Genomic DNA, 16,881 nt, shown 5'->3' with positions numbered 1-16,881 from the left:
ATAATTTTCAAACTCGTTTTATTATTCATAATATTAATGAAAAATAAAAATATATTTTCATAATTATTTAATTATTTAAATCGAATTCGGGTTAAACTGAATTGACTTAGACATGAAATTATTATCTAAATATTTTAAAAATAAGATACTTTATATTTTATATTGAGTAAATACATTTATTTATTTACGCAATAAATGACTGTATAATATGGAAATTAAATCGAGATAAAAGATATATCATGTAACTTTTTTTTTTTTGGAAAATTTACAGTCTGGTAAAGTGAAAAAAATAGAAGAAAAGGGGAGTCACTGACGGTAAAACAGTAGTGCGGTGCTGCACATATAAACTCCTGGATTCACTCATTGATGCCTGAACAACTTTTCTGGGGTTGCTTTTCCTTGTGAAGAAATCTCAAAGTTTCCTCTTTATTTTTATTTTTATTTTTCCTCTCTAAAATTAACCCAAAAACAAAGAAAAGAAAAGGGGAAAAAGAGATGTCTTCTCCAAGCAAACGCCGAGAGATGGACTTGATGAAACTGTAAAATTTGTTTTTTTTACCCAAATTTATATCTAATAGAAATTCTTAATATTGTCTTTGTTTTTGGTTTTAATTTTATTTATTTTTTTGGGGCTTATTTTTATTAGGATGATGAGTGACTACAAGGTGGAGATGATCAATGATGGCATGCAAGAATTTTATGTTGAATTCAATGGACCAAAAGACAGTAAAAAAAATCCCTTCTTTAAACCCTCTTTTAATTTTCATTTTTTTTTCATGATCTATCTCTTTACTTTTGCTCAAACTTGATTTTATTGGGTTTTTCTTAGTCATCTCAAAAGTTGTCTTCTTTTTTTTGCGTGGAAAGTATGTTGACCGTCTTGTTATTGTTACTGGGTTTGAATATTAATGTTTATCTGTATATTTGTGTTTTTTGTTCTTATTTGAGCTGCCCCGTTTTTTATTTCTTTGAAATTTGTGAATGAGAATAGGATTTTTTGATAGATTTTGCGTCTGGGTATTTGATATGGAAATATAACAGGTCCTTATCATGGTGGTGTATGGAAGATTAGGGTGGAACTCCCAGATGCTTATCCTTATAAATCTCCATCAATTGGCTTTATAAACAAGATCTATCACCCGAATGTTGATGAAATGTAAGGTTTTTTGGATGTTGAAATGTTCTAAATTTGGCTTTTAAATGCTCCGTTATTGTTTAATATGTCTTTGAACTATGAGTTTCAGGTCTGGTTCAGTTTGTTTGGATGTCATCAATCAGACTTGGAGCCCTATGTTCGGTAAGCATTGTACACCATATTTGGTTTTCTTGATTCTTTCTTGTTTTAATGCTGTTAATATTACTCTTGGAACTCGACAATTGATTTAACTTGTTTATTTTTTTCAACTCTTCTGTTCGATTTTTAGACCTGGTAAATGTCTTTGAAGTGTTTCTTCCTCAACTTCTTTTATATCCCAACCCATCGGATCCATTGAATGGAGAAGCTGCTGCTCTTATGATGCGTGATCGTGCTGCCTATGAACAAAGAGTTAAAGGTGAGCATTTTTGCTCAAGCTTTTCTATGAGTTAACAGTCCTGTAGCAGTGAGCTTACAAGAAATTTTTGTGGCCATTCATGTTGTTAAAAGAACTCACATGAGGCCACGAGTCTCACATGTTGGGAGCCGGAAAATTGTTTCTATAACATTTGACCACTTACCCTATTTAACTTATATTCGATTAGCTAATGAGTAATACCCATCTTATTGAGTAGTCGAGAATCTTGAACTTTATCAAAAGTCTAAACTAGGTAGCACCAATCTAAACTAGTTCCGGTTTTAGTCCTTAAATGCCTTGGCATTATAGTTTTGTACCATTACATGTTTTATTCCATTTAGATGAAAAGGTTGATAATGGTATTTTAGTCCTTGATATTTGAAAATCATGTTGCTTGAACTCTTCATTTTGCTTGAAGTATCCATATGTAACACTCGTGTCTGACATATATGTGGACCTGGGTATGGGAATATGATATTCCAAGGGCCTTTCAAATACATGGAAATTTTTTTGAATATACCCATATGGGACACTTGTATCCAACACTGACACCCGAGTCCAAACAACTTGGGTGAGAATTGCTTAGCCTTTTTTGTTCATGTTTGTACCATTTGAGGGGATACTCGTGAATCATTTGCATTTTTCTGTAAGTTATCATATTTAGCTGTGAGTACAAGCCGGTTTCGTTTCTATTTGGTGTTATATCATTTACCTGCAAGTTGCTTTAGAGTAGTCATCATGCTTACAGAAATCAAGTGGAATGTTTTTATCTTTGGTTCTTTCTATGTTTCGATTTTAAAGAATATAATTCGTGCATTGTAAACCTTGTGGTATTTTGATTGAGCCAAGAAGAAAGATCTTCTGAGAGATAATGCAATTAGCAGGTATATTTATCGGCCTAGCTATGTGAAAGCATGGCGAGACGAGTTTCCTTTCTAGTGAATATGAAAATGAGATCTTGTCGATTCCAAATACTATTCCCTATGCCTCATAATTTTATTTATTGCTGGAGGAAAGATTTTATTGTATGTTTCTTCGCAGAGGTTTTACCGTACGAAATAAATGGCAGTATTTTAGTTGCTTAAAATTCGTTGTTGCCATTCCAGTTTTCCTTTTCTCGGTCACTGGTAATAAGTTATGGTAACATTTATCATCCTCGACAAGATCTGGCATTGTATATTGTTCTCTCATTGCCATTTCACTTCTGTAGCAACATTCTTCAATTTAAGGAATCTGATCGTTTTGCAATGCTTACAACTGTTTATCGTTTTTTGGATTTCCAGAGTATTGTGAGAAATATGCCAAACCCGAAGACATTGGAGCAAAGGCGGAAGAGAAGTCGAGCGACGAAGAGCTGAGTGAAGATGAATATGCTGCCTCTGATGATGAGGAAATCGCCGGAAAACCCGATCCTTAAGCCAACATAAGATTACCCTTTTTTTCCTAGAGAAAAAATTGTGTGTTGTACATTGATATTTTCAGGTCCAGGAAAATTTGAAGTTGAGCAAAAACTATGGGGGGACTTAATGGAAAAAATTTCCAACCCCTTGTTTTTCTGTCTATTTTCCATGGATGTTGTGTAAATTAAAATCAACTGTTTACTTAAATATTTTCAAACTTCCATCCTCTCTGTTTTAAGACTTAAAAAGCTGCGATTTGCTTATGCTACTGTTCTTCATGTGATTGCATATGTGCACGGGAAATCGCCATGGCTGCACAGCAAAAATGGGTTCTCTTTCTTTTTTAAGTGACTAAATCTCTGGTGGATCTTACTGTACTGATCTGCTCAGTTTCTGACAGAACTGAACTCTGAATTAAAAAAAAACTGCGGAAATGTCCAAAACAGTAACATTACAGACGGTGCGTAAATCCTGATGAACACTGCCTTAACATCCTCTTTTCTCTTCTTTTTTGCCTCTTTTTTTACAGCCTACCGCTTTTCTCTCGTGAATGAGAGCAATGGAACCTAGGGACTAGCAATTATGAGCGACAAAACAATGAGGTGGGCACGTTTTAATGTTGGAAGATCCAGTCCAGTTCTGGTCCTGCAAATCAACATGGCCGGTCCATTACTATGGGGTTTTAGGTGGGTTTATGCTTAAAATAAACCAAACCTTATCTATCTATATAACCAGGTTACAAGTAGTCTGGATTTTTATAACGGTTTATTATTCTCGCTTGTATCCGACTCGTGTAAGACCCAAGTCTTTGAATACGAGCATGACGTCTCTGCTTCCGATAAAGAAATCTAGTCCAGCTCCTAACATGAATCAGCAGCTGCATGTGAACATTGTTTTTTAAACGAATGGTGATCGAATTAATTAGGCCACTAATTCGTCTAAATAAAAAAATTATTAAAAATATAAAAATAAAAAATTTAGTTCAATTAATTCAATTATTAATTTAATCGATTTAACTAATTTATATCGAATCTCGATCTAATCAATTTAAAATTATTCTCCAGTCTATTACATTGATCAATTCCTAATTCGACCGATGAGTCGGATATTGTTCAAAGATGCTTGGATGTCTATGCTCTTATCTATGTAAACCTATTTCTCACAAAAGGAGTTCTTGTCCATGCCATCATGTCTCTTTGTCTGCTCAAAAACCATTTCCTTTCTCTTGATTCAATGTATATGATAGTTAGGTTTATGTCATTTTCCATGTTATTTGCAGATAACCATTCAATTTTTTTTTTTTCATTAGTAATTAGTCCGCTAACGGTAATAGTTTTTAAAATTGACATAATAGTAACTTTAACCCTCAACATTTATACATTATGTCAATTTAATTTTGATTCTAAAAAATCTAACCCTCAACATTTTACACATTGTGTATTTTGATCTTATATGTACTTTTGCTTTTCTTTGTGGTTTTTTCACCTAAAAAGTTAAAAAAATAAATTTATCAACTAAATTTGATTGAAAATATACAAAAATCTAAGATAATATTTTTAAAAAAATTAACCTTTAATGTCGAAAGAAATCAAAATTGCAAAAAAAAAAATTACACAACGTGTAAAGATTGAGGGTTAAAATTGCACAAAAAAAATTACACAACGTGTAAAGATTGATGGTTAAATTATTTTAAAATCAATATTAAATTGACATAATTTATAAATGTGAATGATTAAAGTTATTATTATATCAATAAAAAAACTATAAGTGACATATATAGTATTATTAATGATTCACTGGATTTGTGGTGTCAACCATTTTCCTTTCAATTCATAATCTCCCCGACATCACTTTTCTTCTTCACCAATCACTCCAAGCATTAGTGGTAATGGTTGCCATTTTTGTCATTTCATTACCACACTCGATGTTGATTAACCGGTGCCCCCTTACCTTTTTACTTAACCTTAATCATTTCCCTAATGTGCTACCATGTTTATCTGCAAACCATAACATAATCTTCCTCCCCCTATATCCCTATATCTAACCAACCTATACCATTCCTACACACTGCAACCCCAGTATCTATCTTGTCTTGTCTGGTTTCTTTTTTTAATGATGTCTGAACTTGAAGAAGATTCTTTAAAGCTTCCAGTACTTGATCTAACCCAACCTGATAATATTGAATCCTCTTTCTTGTCTTCTCTCTTAAAAGCTTGTCAAGAATGGGGTTTCTTTTATGTTACCAACCATGGCATCCCCATTAATCTATTTACCAAAATTCGTGAATTTTCGAACCATATATTTAGTCTTGGTTCAGACACTAAGCTCAAGCTTGGTCCATCATCTCGTCTTAAAACATATACTCCCCATTTCATTGCTTCTCCTTATTTCGAAAGCTTAAGAGTAAGTGGACCGGATTTCTTTGATTCTTCTAAAGCTTCCATTGATGAACTCTTTGGCCAACACAAGCCTGAATTTAGGTAACAATTTTGTTCATTGCATTCGATTTTGGTGATAACGGTTTGGTTTTTAAGGGTTAATATAAATTTTAGTCAATTAAACAGAATTTTTTTTTGTCTACTATCTAGATTCATTTTAGTCATTTCATTGGAAAGGTTTTTTTTTTTTTAAATGATGTGAAACAATTTCAGGTAAAAAATACTATGAGGTTTTTGTATTAAGAGTCAGGTTGTATTTTGCCCCCTTTATTTATAAAGGACAAGTTAATCTTTGTACATTAAATCAAAAAGAGAAATCGGTCTTTTTGTTAAAAATTTAATTTATTTCTACTGTTAAAAATTGATTATTGTATGTCAACATGATGTACACATGTCATGCTATGTATCAATGTCTGGTTATTCCATTAGCCATGTCAGTTTTTAATGATACAAATGGATGAAAATTTTCATAGAAAAAATCAATATTTTCTTTAAACAAACAAACAGGAACTAATTTGTCCATTTTTTTGAGTAGATGAGACAAAATGCAATCTGAGTATTAGTATAAGGGCTTCCATGGTACTTTTACCTACAATTTTAAAGTATTACCTTACCAAACTTTTATATTTTGTCAAGTTTAATGACCAAAATAGACTTAACTATCAAGTTCAATTACCAAAATAAATAAAAAAGATATACATATTAAAATAGACTTAATTGCAAAGTTGATATATTATAATAATATAACAGCAATTATGCATCTAGGTAAACAATTGAATTTAATAAAAAAAAACTTAAATTTAATTGATACATTAGACTTTTAAATTAAAAATTACAATTTATATAATATTTTAAGTTATATCACTAATTTAAATATATTTTTATATTATAAAAGATTCTAAATTAATTAAAATATATAGAATTCAATTCAATTAGAGTAATTATTAGATTTTAATTTATTGCCAGCAACCTCTTAGTCTAATGGCTAGAGAATTATATTGTAAGCATGAGAGCTTGAATTCAATCTCAAATAACACCATTCTCCTTATTTAATTATAAAAAATAAAATAAAAATTATTCATGTGCATTAATTGTTGATTTATTCAGTGAAATATTACAAGAGTATGGGAACCATATGATGAAGTTGTCAAAAAGGATCATTGAGATCATATTAAAGAGTTTAGGAACCGGTTACGAAAAAAAGTTCCTTGATTCGGAATTCGGGAACTGTCACGGATACATGAGGATAGTGAACTACACACCGCCAAGCAATGTTAAAGAAAACCAAGTCGAAGGGCTTGGAATGCATACCGACATGAGTTGCATAACAATCGTGTTTCAAGATGAACTCGGCGGCTTACAGATGAGATCGAAAGACGGTAAGTGGTTAAACATACATCCGTGCAAGAATTCATTAGTAGTTAACATAGGAGACCTAATGCAAGCATGGAGCAACGGACGATTACGATCGTCCGAACACCGAGTTGTTTTGAGACGATCCCAGAACCGGTTTTCGTTAGCGTTCTTTTGGTGCTTTGAAGATGAAAAGGAAGTTATTGCACCAAATGAAATTCTGGGAAATGGTAACCCTAGACTTTACCGACCATTTGTTTGCTGGAAATATATCAAGTTTAGGGAAAGTAATGAGGTTGGTAATTTTGAGAAAATTGGCGACACTGTAAAAGATTTTGCTGGGTTAAATGTTTAACCATTGCATTTACCTTTCAATGTCTGTAAATTTTATATCATTTGTAATCCACTAGCAGTAAAAATATTTGTAATGCTTTTTATCATTGAATCTTTGTTTTTTATTATACATTTAATATGAATCAACTACCAAATCTAACTGATTAGATATTATACATTTAATATGAATCAATTACCAAATCTAAGTGATTAGACATAAATTTATGTAGAACGTGAAATGGTAAATGTGTCATGAAAGTCCTTATATTAAGAGTTAAATTATATTTTATCTCTTTTATTTAAAAAATTAATAAATTTCTATGCGTTAAATCAAATACTAAACATATCCTTTTAAAATAGTTATCTATTTCTAATATTAATTTATTTAAATATTTTTTAACAATTTTCTTTTAAAAAAATAAATCGAATCATATCCATTGACAATCACGATATACACTTGAATTATAAATAATAATAAAAATCCAAATCATAATAATCTAAATATAAATAAAAACAAACATATTTAAGGACCGACATATCAAAATATCATATGGTTAGTGGAAAATTTGAGTGGATTGATGTCAATCATCATTATTACCTATTAAGAAGCCCGACAAAGTTCCTTCATTTCAAGCCCCACACTCTTTTAATTATTGATTTAGGGTATAATTAATGAACAAAAAAAAATTGGTACTTTCTTTTTGTTTTGTTTAAAGGACTTTTATTTAAAATTTTAAATAAATTTCATTACTAATCATAAATTCTTTTATCACTTAAATATAAAAAAAACTCAAATATTTAATTTTATCTTTATTAACACTAATACACTAAAAAATAAAAATTTTTAAAATTAATATAATAACAACTTTGACCTTTATACAATATCATATCTTTTTACAAACTTTGTCAGCTTTTTTTTTTTTCATTTAAAGAACTCAGCTCCTTTTTATGCATTTTTTGACTTTTACCCGAAATCAACCCCCCCCCCCTTTTTTGCCTTTGTTTAAAGCTAGAATTCTTTATTTTTCTTGGCCTATCTGGAATAATTTATAAAAATTAATACAATTCGAACCAATTTTCCATTGTTTTTTTCTCTGAAAGGTGGAAGGTGGGTATCAATTGCTTTCTTTAAATCCATTAGATAATCAAAATAATAAGGTTTCTTGCATTGCACGGAAACTGATTTTTTTTTTCCTGAAATGTTGCACAAAGTTCAAAAGATTGAATAACTTAGGGTTCTTTCAGAACTTACAAGGGCTATAAACTAGGCTAAATTTCCCTTCAATCGAACTGAAATAACACAAAGGTTAAAGATTGAACCTTTTGTAATAATGCTTGCTTGATTGTCCCTGGTTTTGCAACACTTGATCCTTTGTACTGCAATCAATGTCCCAAAAAGAAATCATTAACGGTAACAGACTTGGTTTCTTAAACATGTTCTTATAAAAGCATAAGCTAAAAAGATTGTTTTACCCTTGATTTTATAGTCACAGAAAGAATCCCTTCGACGGTAGACGATTGAACAGAGTGGCAATCCAAATCAAGTACGCTTAGTGCATCCATTATCTCAAACAGAATTCCATCCCGCCATCGACACTTAAACTCGATTGTTAAATCCTTGTTGTTCGTATTAACGGTTAGATTATCGGTCGAGCCGTCTTTAGATGCAACATGGTCAATATCCTGTTTTGTTTCCTCGATATCGTACGCTTTCCTTTTATTTGAGGAAGCCGATTTGTTTCCGTTGGTGACTTTGTTACTGGATGTTCGCTCAGCACGATCCCGATGATATTTCCGTTTCGTTTTAGTCTCGGACTCGGTTAATTCTCTGCAACATTCCAATTCTTCAACTCTTCTTTCGAGGTCTTGTAGGTACTCTATTGTATCATCTAATATAGAAACTTTATCAGCCTGCATTGTGAAAGTTAAAATTAGTGAAGGCCCAGTTATGAATACGAAAGGGGAATGGGGCATTAAGCTACCTTGCTATTCATAGGGACCAATGATTTGAGGATCGTAAGTCGTTCGTTTATTTTTTCCCGACGCCTCCTCTCTGTTAAGACGTGGCTTTTACAAAGTTCATCCGCTTCTGGTCTCCAAACCGCATCTCCAACACCATCACCGACTTGTGGAGGTTGAAGCAATCCTTTATCATGCATCCGAGGGACTTCAAACAACATCTTCTTCAATAACTTTTGAGGGGTTTCAACCTTTGCTTTCCGATATTTCACCAAGCTATTCATCTTCCAGCTAATGAACCCGGATTCCTTGTTCGAGTTTCCTAAATGCGGTCCCAGAATAAACTGGGGCGAGCTCTTTAATAGGACCGACACGACAGTTCGGTAGTGCATATCATTGCTTATAGGATCAAAAGCAGCCCGGTTTATACGATCACACTCTTCGACATCTCGGAAATCATTGTCATTATCATTTTCACCCTGGCACAGAGGAACAACATCTTCATGATCAGCAAAGGTTTGAGATATGCAGTCACTTGTATTCAAGGAATGGTGGTCATCCATGAATTGCCAACTTTGCACCTGAGAAGCCCCACCATTCACGAATGGATCTTCTGCTAGTTGGTTAGGCTCAAAACCATCCGAAATCTCGTTTGGAGAACATCTTTCTAGTTGTTCACAGCCTAAAAAGGGACTCAATTCGGACTCAATTTCGTTCGGACCAAGACCTGGACAAGCAACATCATTGATGTTCCCTGTTATCGTCTTAGGAGCATCCAACAACAAACTTTTAACACGACGAACAAGACCGAGGTCTTTCGATACCTACAGAACTCAATCCAAACATAGGACTTAAAATTCGAAATAAATCCACATTAAAAACCAAATTATGTCCAAAAAAAGTTACCAAATCAGTCACACCAAGCTCAATCACACCTCCTGCATATGGAAAGCATACTACTGTCTGAATAGATGCGCTCTGATAGAACCGATCGACAACATTTCCGACCCATGGAAACAGAAACCAAACTGTCAATTTAATAACTTATTAACCGATCTGGAAACTTAATCAAACCATTAAAAGCACATGAATGAACCAACCTTAGCAACCAGTGAACGACTAAACACTTTACTATCTGCATATTGAGCATTACATAGCCAAATAGGTTGACCAATTGATAATGTTCTTCCAGGCAATCTATCAAACACTTCAAACCCAAATAAGTTGACTAAAATGCTAACAAAACATGGGGGAAAAATGGGAAAAAAAAAATATTTTACCCTTGGTCAATGTTGAATACAAATGACATACAGACCAAATAATACCATTCAGTAGCAGTGAGATCTTCAGGGGATAATGCAACTGAAGGTCTTTTAGTATGAGGACTAGTTTCACCAGCTGAAAGTGATTCAAATAGTTCTCTTAACTGCTCACTTCTTTGTAAACCTAGTTGGTCATCAGCTTTAGGTTCAAAAGATTGAACTGTTTTCCTTGTCTTTATATCTCCATTGTAATAACCATCACCCCATTCCAAGACCCTGCAAGTGTGTTGTTTAAAAGACAAAGAAGAACATAAAAATGGGGGCAAAAAAAAAGATGGAACATGTTATATTACCCTGGTTGTTTAGCTGAAATGGACCAAAAAATCCCATAGCTCCATTGAATGTTTCTAACAGCAAGAGCAAGTTGTTTCTTCAAGTTCATTGGGACCTTCCCTTGATTTTGAACCCCGGTAGTAGCCATTTGAAGGTTTATCTATGTTTAAAAACTATATATATTTATATATACATATATGAACCGAAACATGTGCTATATAGCTGAAGATGATGATTCTTTTTAACCCCAAAAACAGCAAAACATAGATGGGTTTTTATCAAACTATAATGACAGTTTTTGCCTAAACCAGAAACAACTCAGAGCTCAAAACCCGACATGTTTTTTTTTTCAATGGGCAAGACCTAAAAGGTGGTGTTTTGGCCTTTTGGGGAGGTAGCTATGAAGCTCAAAAAACCAGATGAAAATGGGGTAAGAGAAAGGAAATTGGCAATGCTTATTAACAGAATCAAGTAGGTCAAGTTTCAATTAAGTTACTATTACAGTACAGAGCTAAATTATTAATAAAAAAACACACACACACTTTGATGGACAAAGAAACAAAAATGATGTAAGAAAAAAAAAAACTCACTTTGATTGAAAGTTTGAAAGACAAAAAAATCAAAAGATAAAATATTAATATATTAAGGGAAAATTGTATTAATAGTCACATTTAAGGATAAATTGCATTAATAGTCACTTAATTATTAATAAATTTTAATTTTAATCACTCAATTATGAAAAGTTATAAATTTATCACACAATTGTTCAATTTTGTTTTTTTTTTGTCATAAGCTAGCTATTAGTTGATAGCTTCTAATTAGCACAATAGCTACTTGAACTCTCAATATTTATACATCATGTCAATTTAGTCTTAGTTTTAAAAAAATATAACTCTTTCCACTTATCAGCTTTTTATCTAAAAAAATTAAAAAAATAAATTTATAAGTTAAATTTGATTCAAAATATAAAAAGATAATGATTTCCTTTTGGGTGGGATTTGGTGAGGAAAGATAAAGAACAGAAAAAATATATATTATTATATAATGTGGATATCATAATCTAAATCTGTGTCAATTTTCTATTATCCAATGATTCCACATCTTTGAATGCTTGAAAAAAGTGAGCTATCATGTTTATAATATTTTCCTTTAAAAAAAGAAAATTAGAATTAACTTGGAGTTATTACAAGTAATATTTATTATTAATTTAAAGTTAAAGAGCATGAAGTAATTAGTATTAGTCTTGGAATGAAACATGTGCAAGAAATAGATTAGTTAAATACTAAGAGACAGGAGCACAGTCGGAGACAGACAAAAGGTCACTGTTTATAGTCAAGCTCATCGGAGAGTGCAAAATAAATAAATTTCACTCTTTTCCCTGCATTGATGTAATGATTTCAACCTTAATTAATGTGTGTTTATTAGTAAGGTTAATATAATATTTGGTATTTGAATTGGACATTGAATTTTTTTTAATTTGGTATTTAATTTTTATTTTGGTTCAATTCAGTACTTGAATTTAACATTTTTTTCTAATTTGGTATCTAAATTTTTTTTGCCAAATTTGATACCTGAACTTGACACTTTTTCTTAGTTTGGTACATAAATTTTTTTGAGCCCAATTTGGTACCTGAACTTGACTTTTTTTCCTAATTTGGTACCTAAGCTTTTTTTTAGGTTCAATTTGATACTTAAATTTATTAAATGTTATACAAATTATGCAAAACACTAACAGTATGAAAAAAATTTGGTATGCTACAAAAATGTTGTTAGTATTAAAGGAAATGTTAAAAAAATAGATATTGAGCATTACTCAACAAATTAATATTACATAAGGAAAAAAAAAGGATTTCTTAAATCTTAAAGTAAAAGAAATTCATTGTTTTCAATTAATAAAATAAAACTAAAAGTATTTGAACATATAAAATAAAAAATATATTATATCATTTGTCACATATCAGTCATACATTGATTATTTTTTTTACTTCATTAAAAAACAATATTATTAATATATTAGAGTAATTTGTAAAATATTTGATAAGTACCAGATCGAACAAAAAAAAATTAGGTACCAATATAGGAAAAAAAGTCAAGTTCAGGTATCAAATTGGACCCCAAACAATTTAAGTACCAACTTAAGAAAAAATATCTAGTTTAGCTACCAAAATAGGAAAAAGTGTCAAGTTCAAGAACCAACTATTATATTAACCCATTTTTAAATAGTTATTCAATTATTCGATTTTTTTTAAAATTATTGGATTGTTAATTTTTTTTTTAAGTTTAATTATAGAGTTCAAAGTGATGATACGACTATCGGTACAATGGATTGTTAAGTTTTTTTTTTTTAAGTTTAATTATTAGATCCAAGTTAATTTGATTATTAGTGTCGGATATTGGAGAAGAAATATGTTTGTATTTTATTCACAGATTTGTGATGTTCAAAGTTATTTTATGAAAAAATTTGGATGGTAGATAGTAAGAAAAATAGAGCTTTCAATTGGTGTAGGGGATACGAATAGCGAAGATCATACAACAACAATTTTAACAATCCGGTGACTTAAATGAAAAAAGTTGAATAATTCAATGATCATTTTATAACTTTTTAAAATTAAATGACCAGAACACAAATTTACTAATAATTTAGTGACCTTGACTTTATTTACCCTAGAAGAATTTTTAATAAACTCTTGTAAGTAAAATAACTTAATTTTTTTAATGTAATTAAAAAAATAATTTATATTTTAATTCTGAATTTGATAATTTCTAATTAGTTAGTACTAAAAATTATTTTGGACTTAATTCATATTTGAAAATGAAATAGTTAAATAAGTTGGCATTTTCTTTTTAGGTTTGTGGAGGCCATTAACTTTTGTTTAGACTATTTTGGATTTGTATATTTTTAAATATTTTTTATTTTATAATTTAAAAATAATATTATTAAAAAGCTAAAATTTTAAAAATAATTTCAAGGATTTATAGAAAAAATTCAGGCTTCTTTGGGTTTTTTTTAATATTTTAGAATCTATTTTATTGATTTTTTTATATTTTATAAAATTTTAATATTTTTAATTTAACATTTTTAAATTTTTTTTACTTTAAAATAATATTATGACATGTAGGGTGTTTAAATTTCGGTTAAAATTGAATTAATTGATCTAATTAATTGATCTAATTCGATCAAAGGTGAATTAATGATTTTTGAAAGTTCAATTATCGGTTAATTCGATTCGAAATCGGGTAATTAATCGAATTAACCAAACGTAATAATTAATAATACAAATTATATGTTGTTTTAATTCGGTTAATTTAGTTAAATGAACATTATCAATTTATTATTTTAATATGTTTTATACCTGTTTTAACCAAAAAAAAAGAAAACATATAAATTTCAATTAATTCAGTTAATCGAAATATTTCTGTTCAGTTAAATTTTTTTTTAAAAAAAATTGGTTCAATTAATTGTTAAATGATTAAAATGTTTTGTCAATTCAATTAATATTAATTTGATTCGGTTAACTGTTTGAACACCCCTAATGATGTGTCGTGAGTTGAAGTTTGTCGCATAGTATTATGTTATTGGCTATGGATGTGAAATCATAAAAAAAAATTGATGTAGTTAGATATAGGTACCTAAAAAAGATTATCAACTTAGTTAACGGTTTCGATTAAGATATATTTTTTAAGTATTTAGTTAACTATATCAATTTTTTGATGATTTGACATTGGTAACCAATATCACATGATAATCTCAAAATAAGAAACCTGACAATTTTTAGTTGAAAAATAAAAGCTTAAAAAGTATTAAAAAACATAAAATAATTGTAAAATAATAATAGATATAAAAATAAAAACATCAAAATATCATAAAACTTCAAAAATAAATATTTTATAAAAAGTTTAAAAATTTTATTGAAATTATAAAAATATAAAATTAACAAAATGTATGTCTAGAATAAAATTGGACAAATTGACGTCTAAATTCCAGGACAATCTTTTGTTTAATTTCATTTAAATTTGAATATTTATTTCTCTAAATTCTTAATAAAAATAGAATAATCTCTGAAAATATATATTTTTTATTTTTTATTCAAAAATTTAAGGCACATGCTATTATTTTAATGGTTGCTGGTACAAAAATTAACAGTGTCATTCAGGTAACTAATAAAAGTATAAGTTTTTTCAATTTCAAAAAGGAATTTAAATACCTACAAGATAAAAATTATCGAGTTTAAAAACTAAAATATACATTAACAAAAATATAAAAACATCAATGTTCTAAAAATAGATTGATTGTCAAACCATTCAAACAAACCATTTTCAATTTGATTGTCGGTGCAACTATAATTAAAAAATCATAAATATTAAAATAATATTAAAATTTTATAATTCTGTTGACTTCAATTCAATATTTTCTATTTCAAATTTTTATCGATTTCGAGAGCCCCTTCATTCAAATTTATACATTAATATATTCTAACAACAGTGATAAATATTGAAAACGCTATAAAGGCAAATTATACATTTTGGAGGTCTGCAATGACTAGAAGGACGAATTGTCTGCTTTTACTACATCGGGGCATCGGGTGCTTTTGACAGACACTTTAAGGGTATGTGTACTACCAGCCATCACATATAATTGTCCTTATTTCCTTTTAAATTTTATTCGTCTATAAAATACTTCTGTTGAATATAAATATGATTCGATTGATGACTTTACAGGTTTCTTTTTCCCATTTTATCTCTATGATTGGTTTTTTTTCTTCCTTTAAACTAGTTTGTAAAAGCATGAAAATTTTACCATATGCTCCAAAGAAAAATCATATAAAGTTTTAGTATCAAGCATTAATGCTTATAGAAATATAAATCAAATGGAAGTGGTATGAGCACTTGACAAGTGTCAAGGCTATTGTATGTTAATACGACACACGTCATGGTCATAAACTATCATGGTCAGGACACGTCATGCTTATAGAAATATTGAATCTCTTTTATCAAACGTAAAAAATAAAAAATAAAATTCAGAGAATACGGGTCTTTACTTATTTAGAAACCTTTCATGTAAAAAGAGTTCATTTACGATCAAATTTAGATAGATTTTAAGAGTGAACAATCATAGAAGTTAAATATTTTTATACTTAATTTTATTATCAACGACGTATTATTATTATTATTATTTTGTAATAAGATGATATGTTATATTTAAACTTGTTTATAAGTTGAGCTATTTAGTTCAGCTCGAAGGTTTGTCCGAAAAGAGAGAAAATTTGAGTAAAAATATAAGCTCGGAAAATAAGTTTGAGAAAAAAATTAATACCTGTTTAAAAAACAAACAATGCCTCGAATAAGACATTTTTGGCCAGGCCCGACTAGAATTCACTAAATTAAAAAAAAATGTTGTTTCTTTATGTTATTTTAATGATATTTTATTGTTATTTTCTCCATATTTTGTTATTATTTATCTATTATGTTTAATATTTTGTTGTTATTGTTTGGATATTGTATAACACTTGTTTTTTTTGCTAATTTTGTTATTATTTTAGAGACATATGTTTGTTAAGTTGCATCTATCTTAGTATTATTTAAGTATACATATTTTTTTAAAAATTTATTTTCAATTTAGTATTTTTGATATATTATATATATTATGTAAAAGTTTTAATATGGGCGGGCCGGGTTAGGCTCGGGGTTTAAAATTTTTATCCGGGTCGAACTTGAGAAAATTTTTATTCCCATTTTTCAGGCCGAGTCGAGCCTGGACCTAACAAACTAGCCTATGTTTTTGCTTGGGCTCGGCCCAAACCATAAATACCTCTAGTCATATCTAGTTTATGTATTTTTAGATGGGCGATGCATTTTTCTATAATTAGTGTAAAAATAGTAACGGCGATGAAATTAAATATTGTAACTTATAACAAAAAAAATCTAAACACATCACATTAAAAATAGACGTTGATTCAAAAAGGCCGTAATAGTTTCTAGAATTACACATTTTGTTATATACAGAGAGCCAAAGTTGAACAAAATAGATTTTATTTATTTTTTATAAAAATTATATTCATTTATAAATTTTTAATATCTGTTGACTGCAACCAGTTAATTTTTTGTGTTGGTAATTGGTATCAATCACGTCAACATTTGTCAATGATCAAACTGACCAACAATAATTTCTTTTAAACTGAATTCAACTATTAATAGTATCAAATTTATCATAAAAGAAATTCAAATTAACACAAAAACTCCGAGGGAGCAT

General features: G+C 29.5%; 3 protein-coding genes across 3 annotated transcripts; 2 read left to right on the top strand and 1 right to left on the bottom strand.

Annotated features, from left to right (window-relative positions):
* The first annotated feature begins 326 nt into the window (after nucleotides 1-326).
* Nucleotides 327-3,176, top strand: LOC107922740 (ubiquitin-conjugating enzyme E2 4). Its single transcript, XM_016852892.2, has 6 exons — nucleotides 327-539; nucleotides 647-726; nucleotides 1,042-1,156; nucleotides 1,245-1,297; nucleotides 1,425-1,553; nucleotides 2,837-3,176. Exons 1-6 carry the CDS (start codon nucleotides 496-498, stop codon nucleotides 2,968-2,970), a joined length of 555 nt encoding a protein of 184 aa, XP_016708381.1. The 5' UTR covers nucleotides 327-495; the 3' UTR covers nucleotides 2,971-3,176.
* Nucleotides 3,177-4,823: 1,647 nt separating this feature from the next.
* LOC107923242 (gibberellin 20-oxidase-like protein) lies at nucleotides 4,824-7,184 on the top strand. Its single transcript, XM_016853457.2, has 2 exons — nucleotides 4,824-5,433; nucleotides 6,499-7,184. The coding sequence occupies exons 1-2, from the start codon at nucleotides 5,066-5,068 to the stop codon at nucleotides 7,097-7,099; spliced, it is 969 nt and encodes a 322-aa protein (XP_016708946.1). The 5' UTR covers nucleotides 4,824-5,065; the 3' UTR covers nucleotides 7,100-7,184.
* A 1,035-nt stretch (nucleotides 7,185-8,219) lies between these two features.
* LOC107922777 (transcription factor EGL1) lies at nucleotides 8,220-11,451 on the bottom strand. The gene is made up of 7 exons (XM_016852943.2): nucleotides 10,652-11,451; nucleotides 10,317-10,574; nucleotides 10,137-10,233; nucleotides 9,943-10,014; nucleotides 9,060-9,860; nucleotides 8,551-8,988; nucleotides 8,220-8,454 (listed from the first exon to the last, which is right to left on the bottom strand). The coding sequence occupies exons 1-7, from the start codon at nucleotides 10,777-10,779 to the stop codon at nucleotides 8,359-8,361; spliced, it is 1,890 nt and encodes a 629-aa protein (XP_016708432.2). The 5' UTR covers nucleotides 10,780-11,451; the 3' UTR covers nucleotides 8,220-8,358.
* Nucleotides 11,452-16,881: the final 5,430 nt, after the last annotated feature.

This window comes from Gossypium hirsutum, chromosome A11, assembly GCF_007990345.1.
Source record: "Gossypium hirsutum isolate 1008001.06 chromosome A11, Gossypium_hirsutum_v2.1, whole genome shotgun sequence".
NCBI lineage: Eukaryota > Viridiplantae > Streptophyta > Magnoliopsida > Malvales > Malvaceae > Gossypium > Gossypium hirsutum.
Note: the sequence above shows the minus strand (reverse complement) of the source record. Positions and strands in the feature narration are given on the sequence as shown.

Bases quoted from the DNA above. Each gene is read 5' to 3' on its own strand.
- LOC107922740 (XM_016852892.2), top strand. From the start codon at position 496: ATGTCTTCTCCAAGCAAACGCCGAGAGATGGACTTGATGAAACT. The intron at 540-646 runs GTAAAATTTGTT...TATTTTTATTAG, and splicing joins GAGATGGACTTGATGAAACT to GATGATGAGTGACTACAAGG. The intron at 1,298-1,424 runs GTAAGCATTGTA...TTCGATTTTTAG, and splicing joins GACTTGGAGCCCTATGTTCG to ACCTGGTAAATGTCTTTGAA.
- LOC107922777 (XM_016852943.2), bottom strand. From the start codon at position 10,779: ATGGCTACTACCGGGGTTCAAAATCAAGGGAAGGTCCCAATGAACTTG. The intron at 10,015-10,136 runs GTTGGTTCATTC...CGGTTCTATCAG, and splicing joins GTCGTTCACTGGTTGCTAAG to AGCGCATCTATTCAGACAGT. The intron at 8,989-9,059 runs GTAGCTTAATGC...TTCACAATGCAG, and splicing joins TGGTCCCTATGAATAGCAAG to GCTGATAAAGTTTCTATATT.
- LOC107923242 (XM_016853457.2), top strand. From the start codon at position 5,066: ATGATGTCTGAACTTGAAGAAGATTCTTTAAAGCTTCCAGTACTTGAT. The intron at 5,434-6,498 runs GTAACAATTTTG...TGATTTATTCAG, and splicing joins CAACACAAGCCTGAATTTAG to TGAAATATTACAAGAGTATG.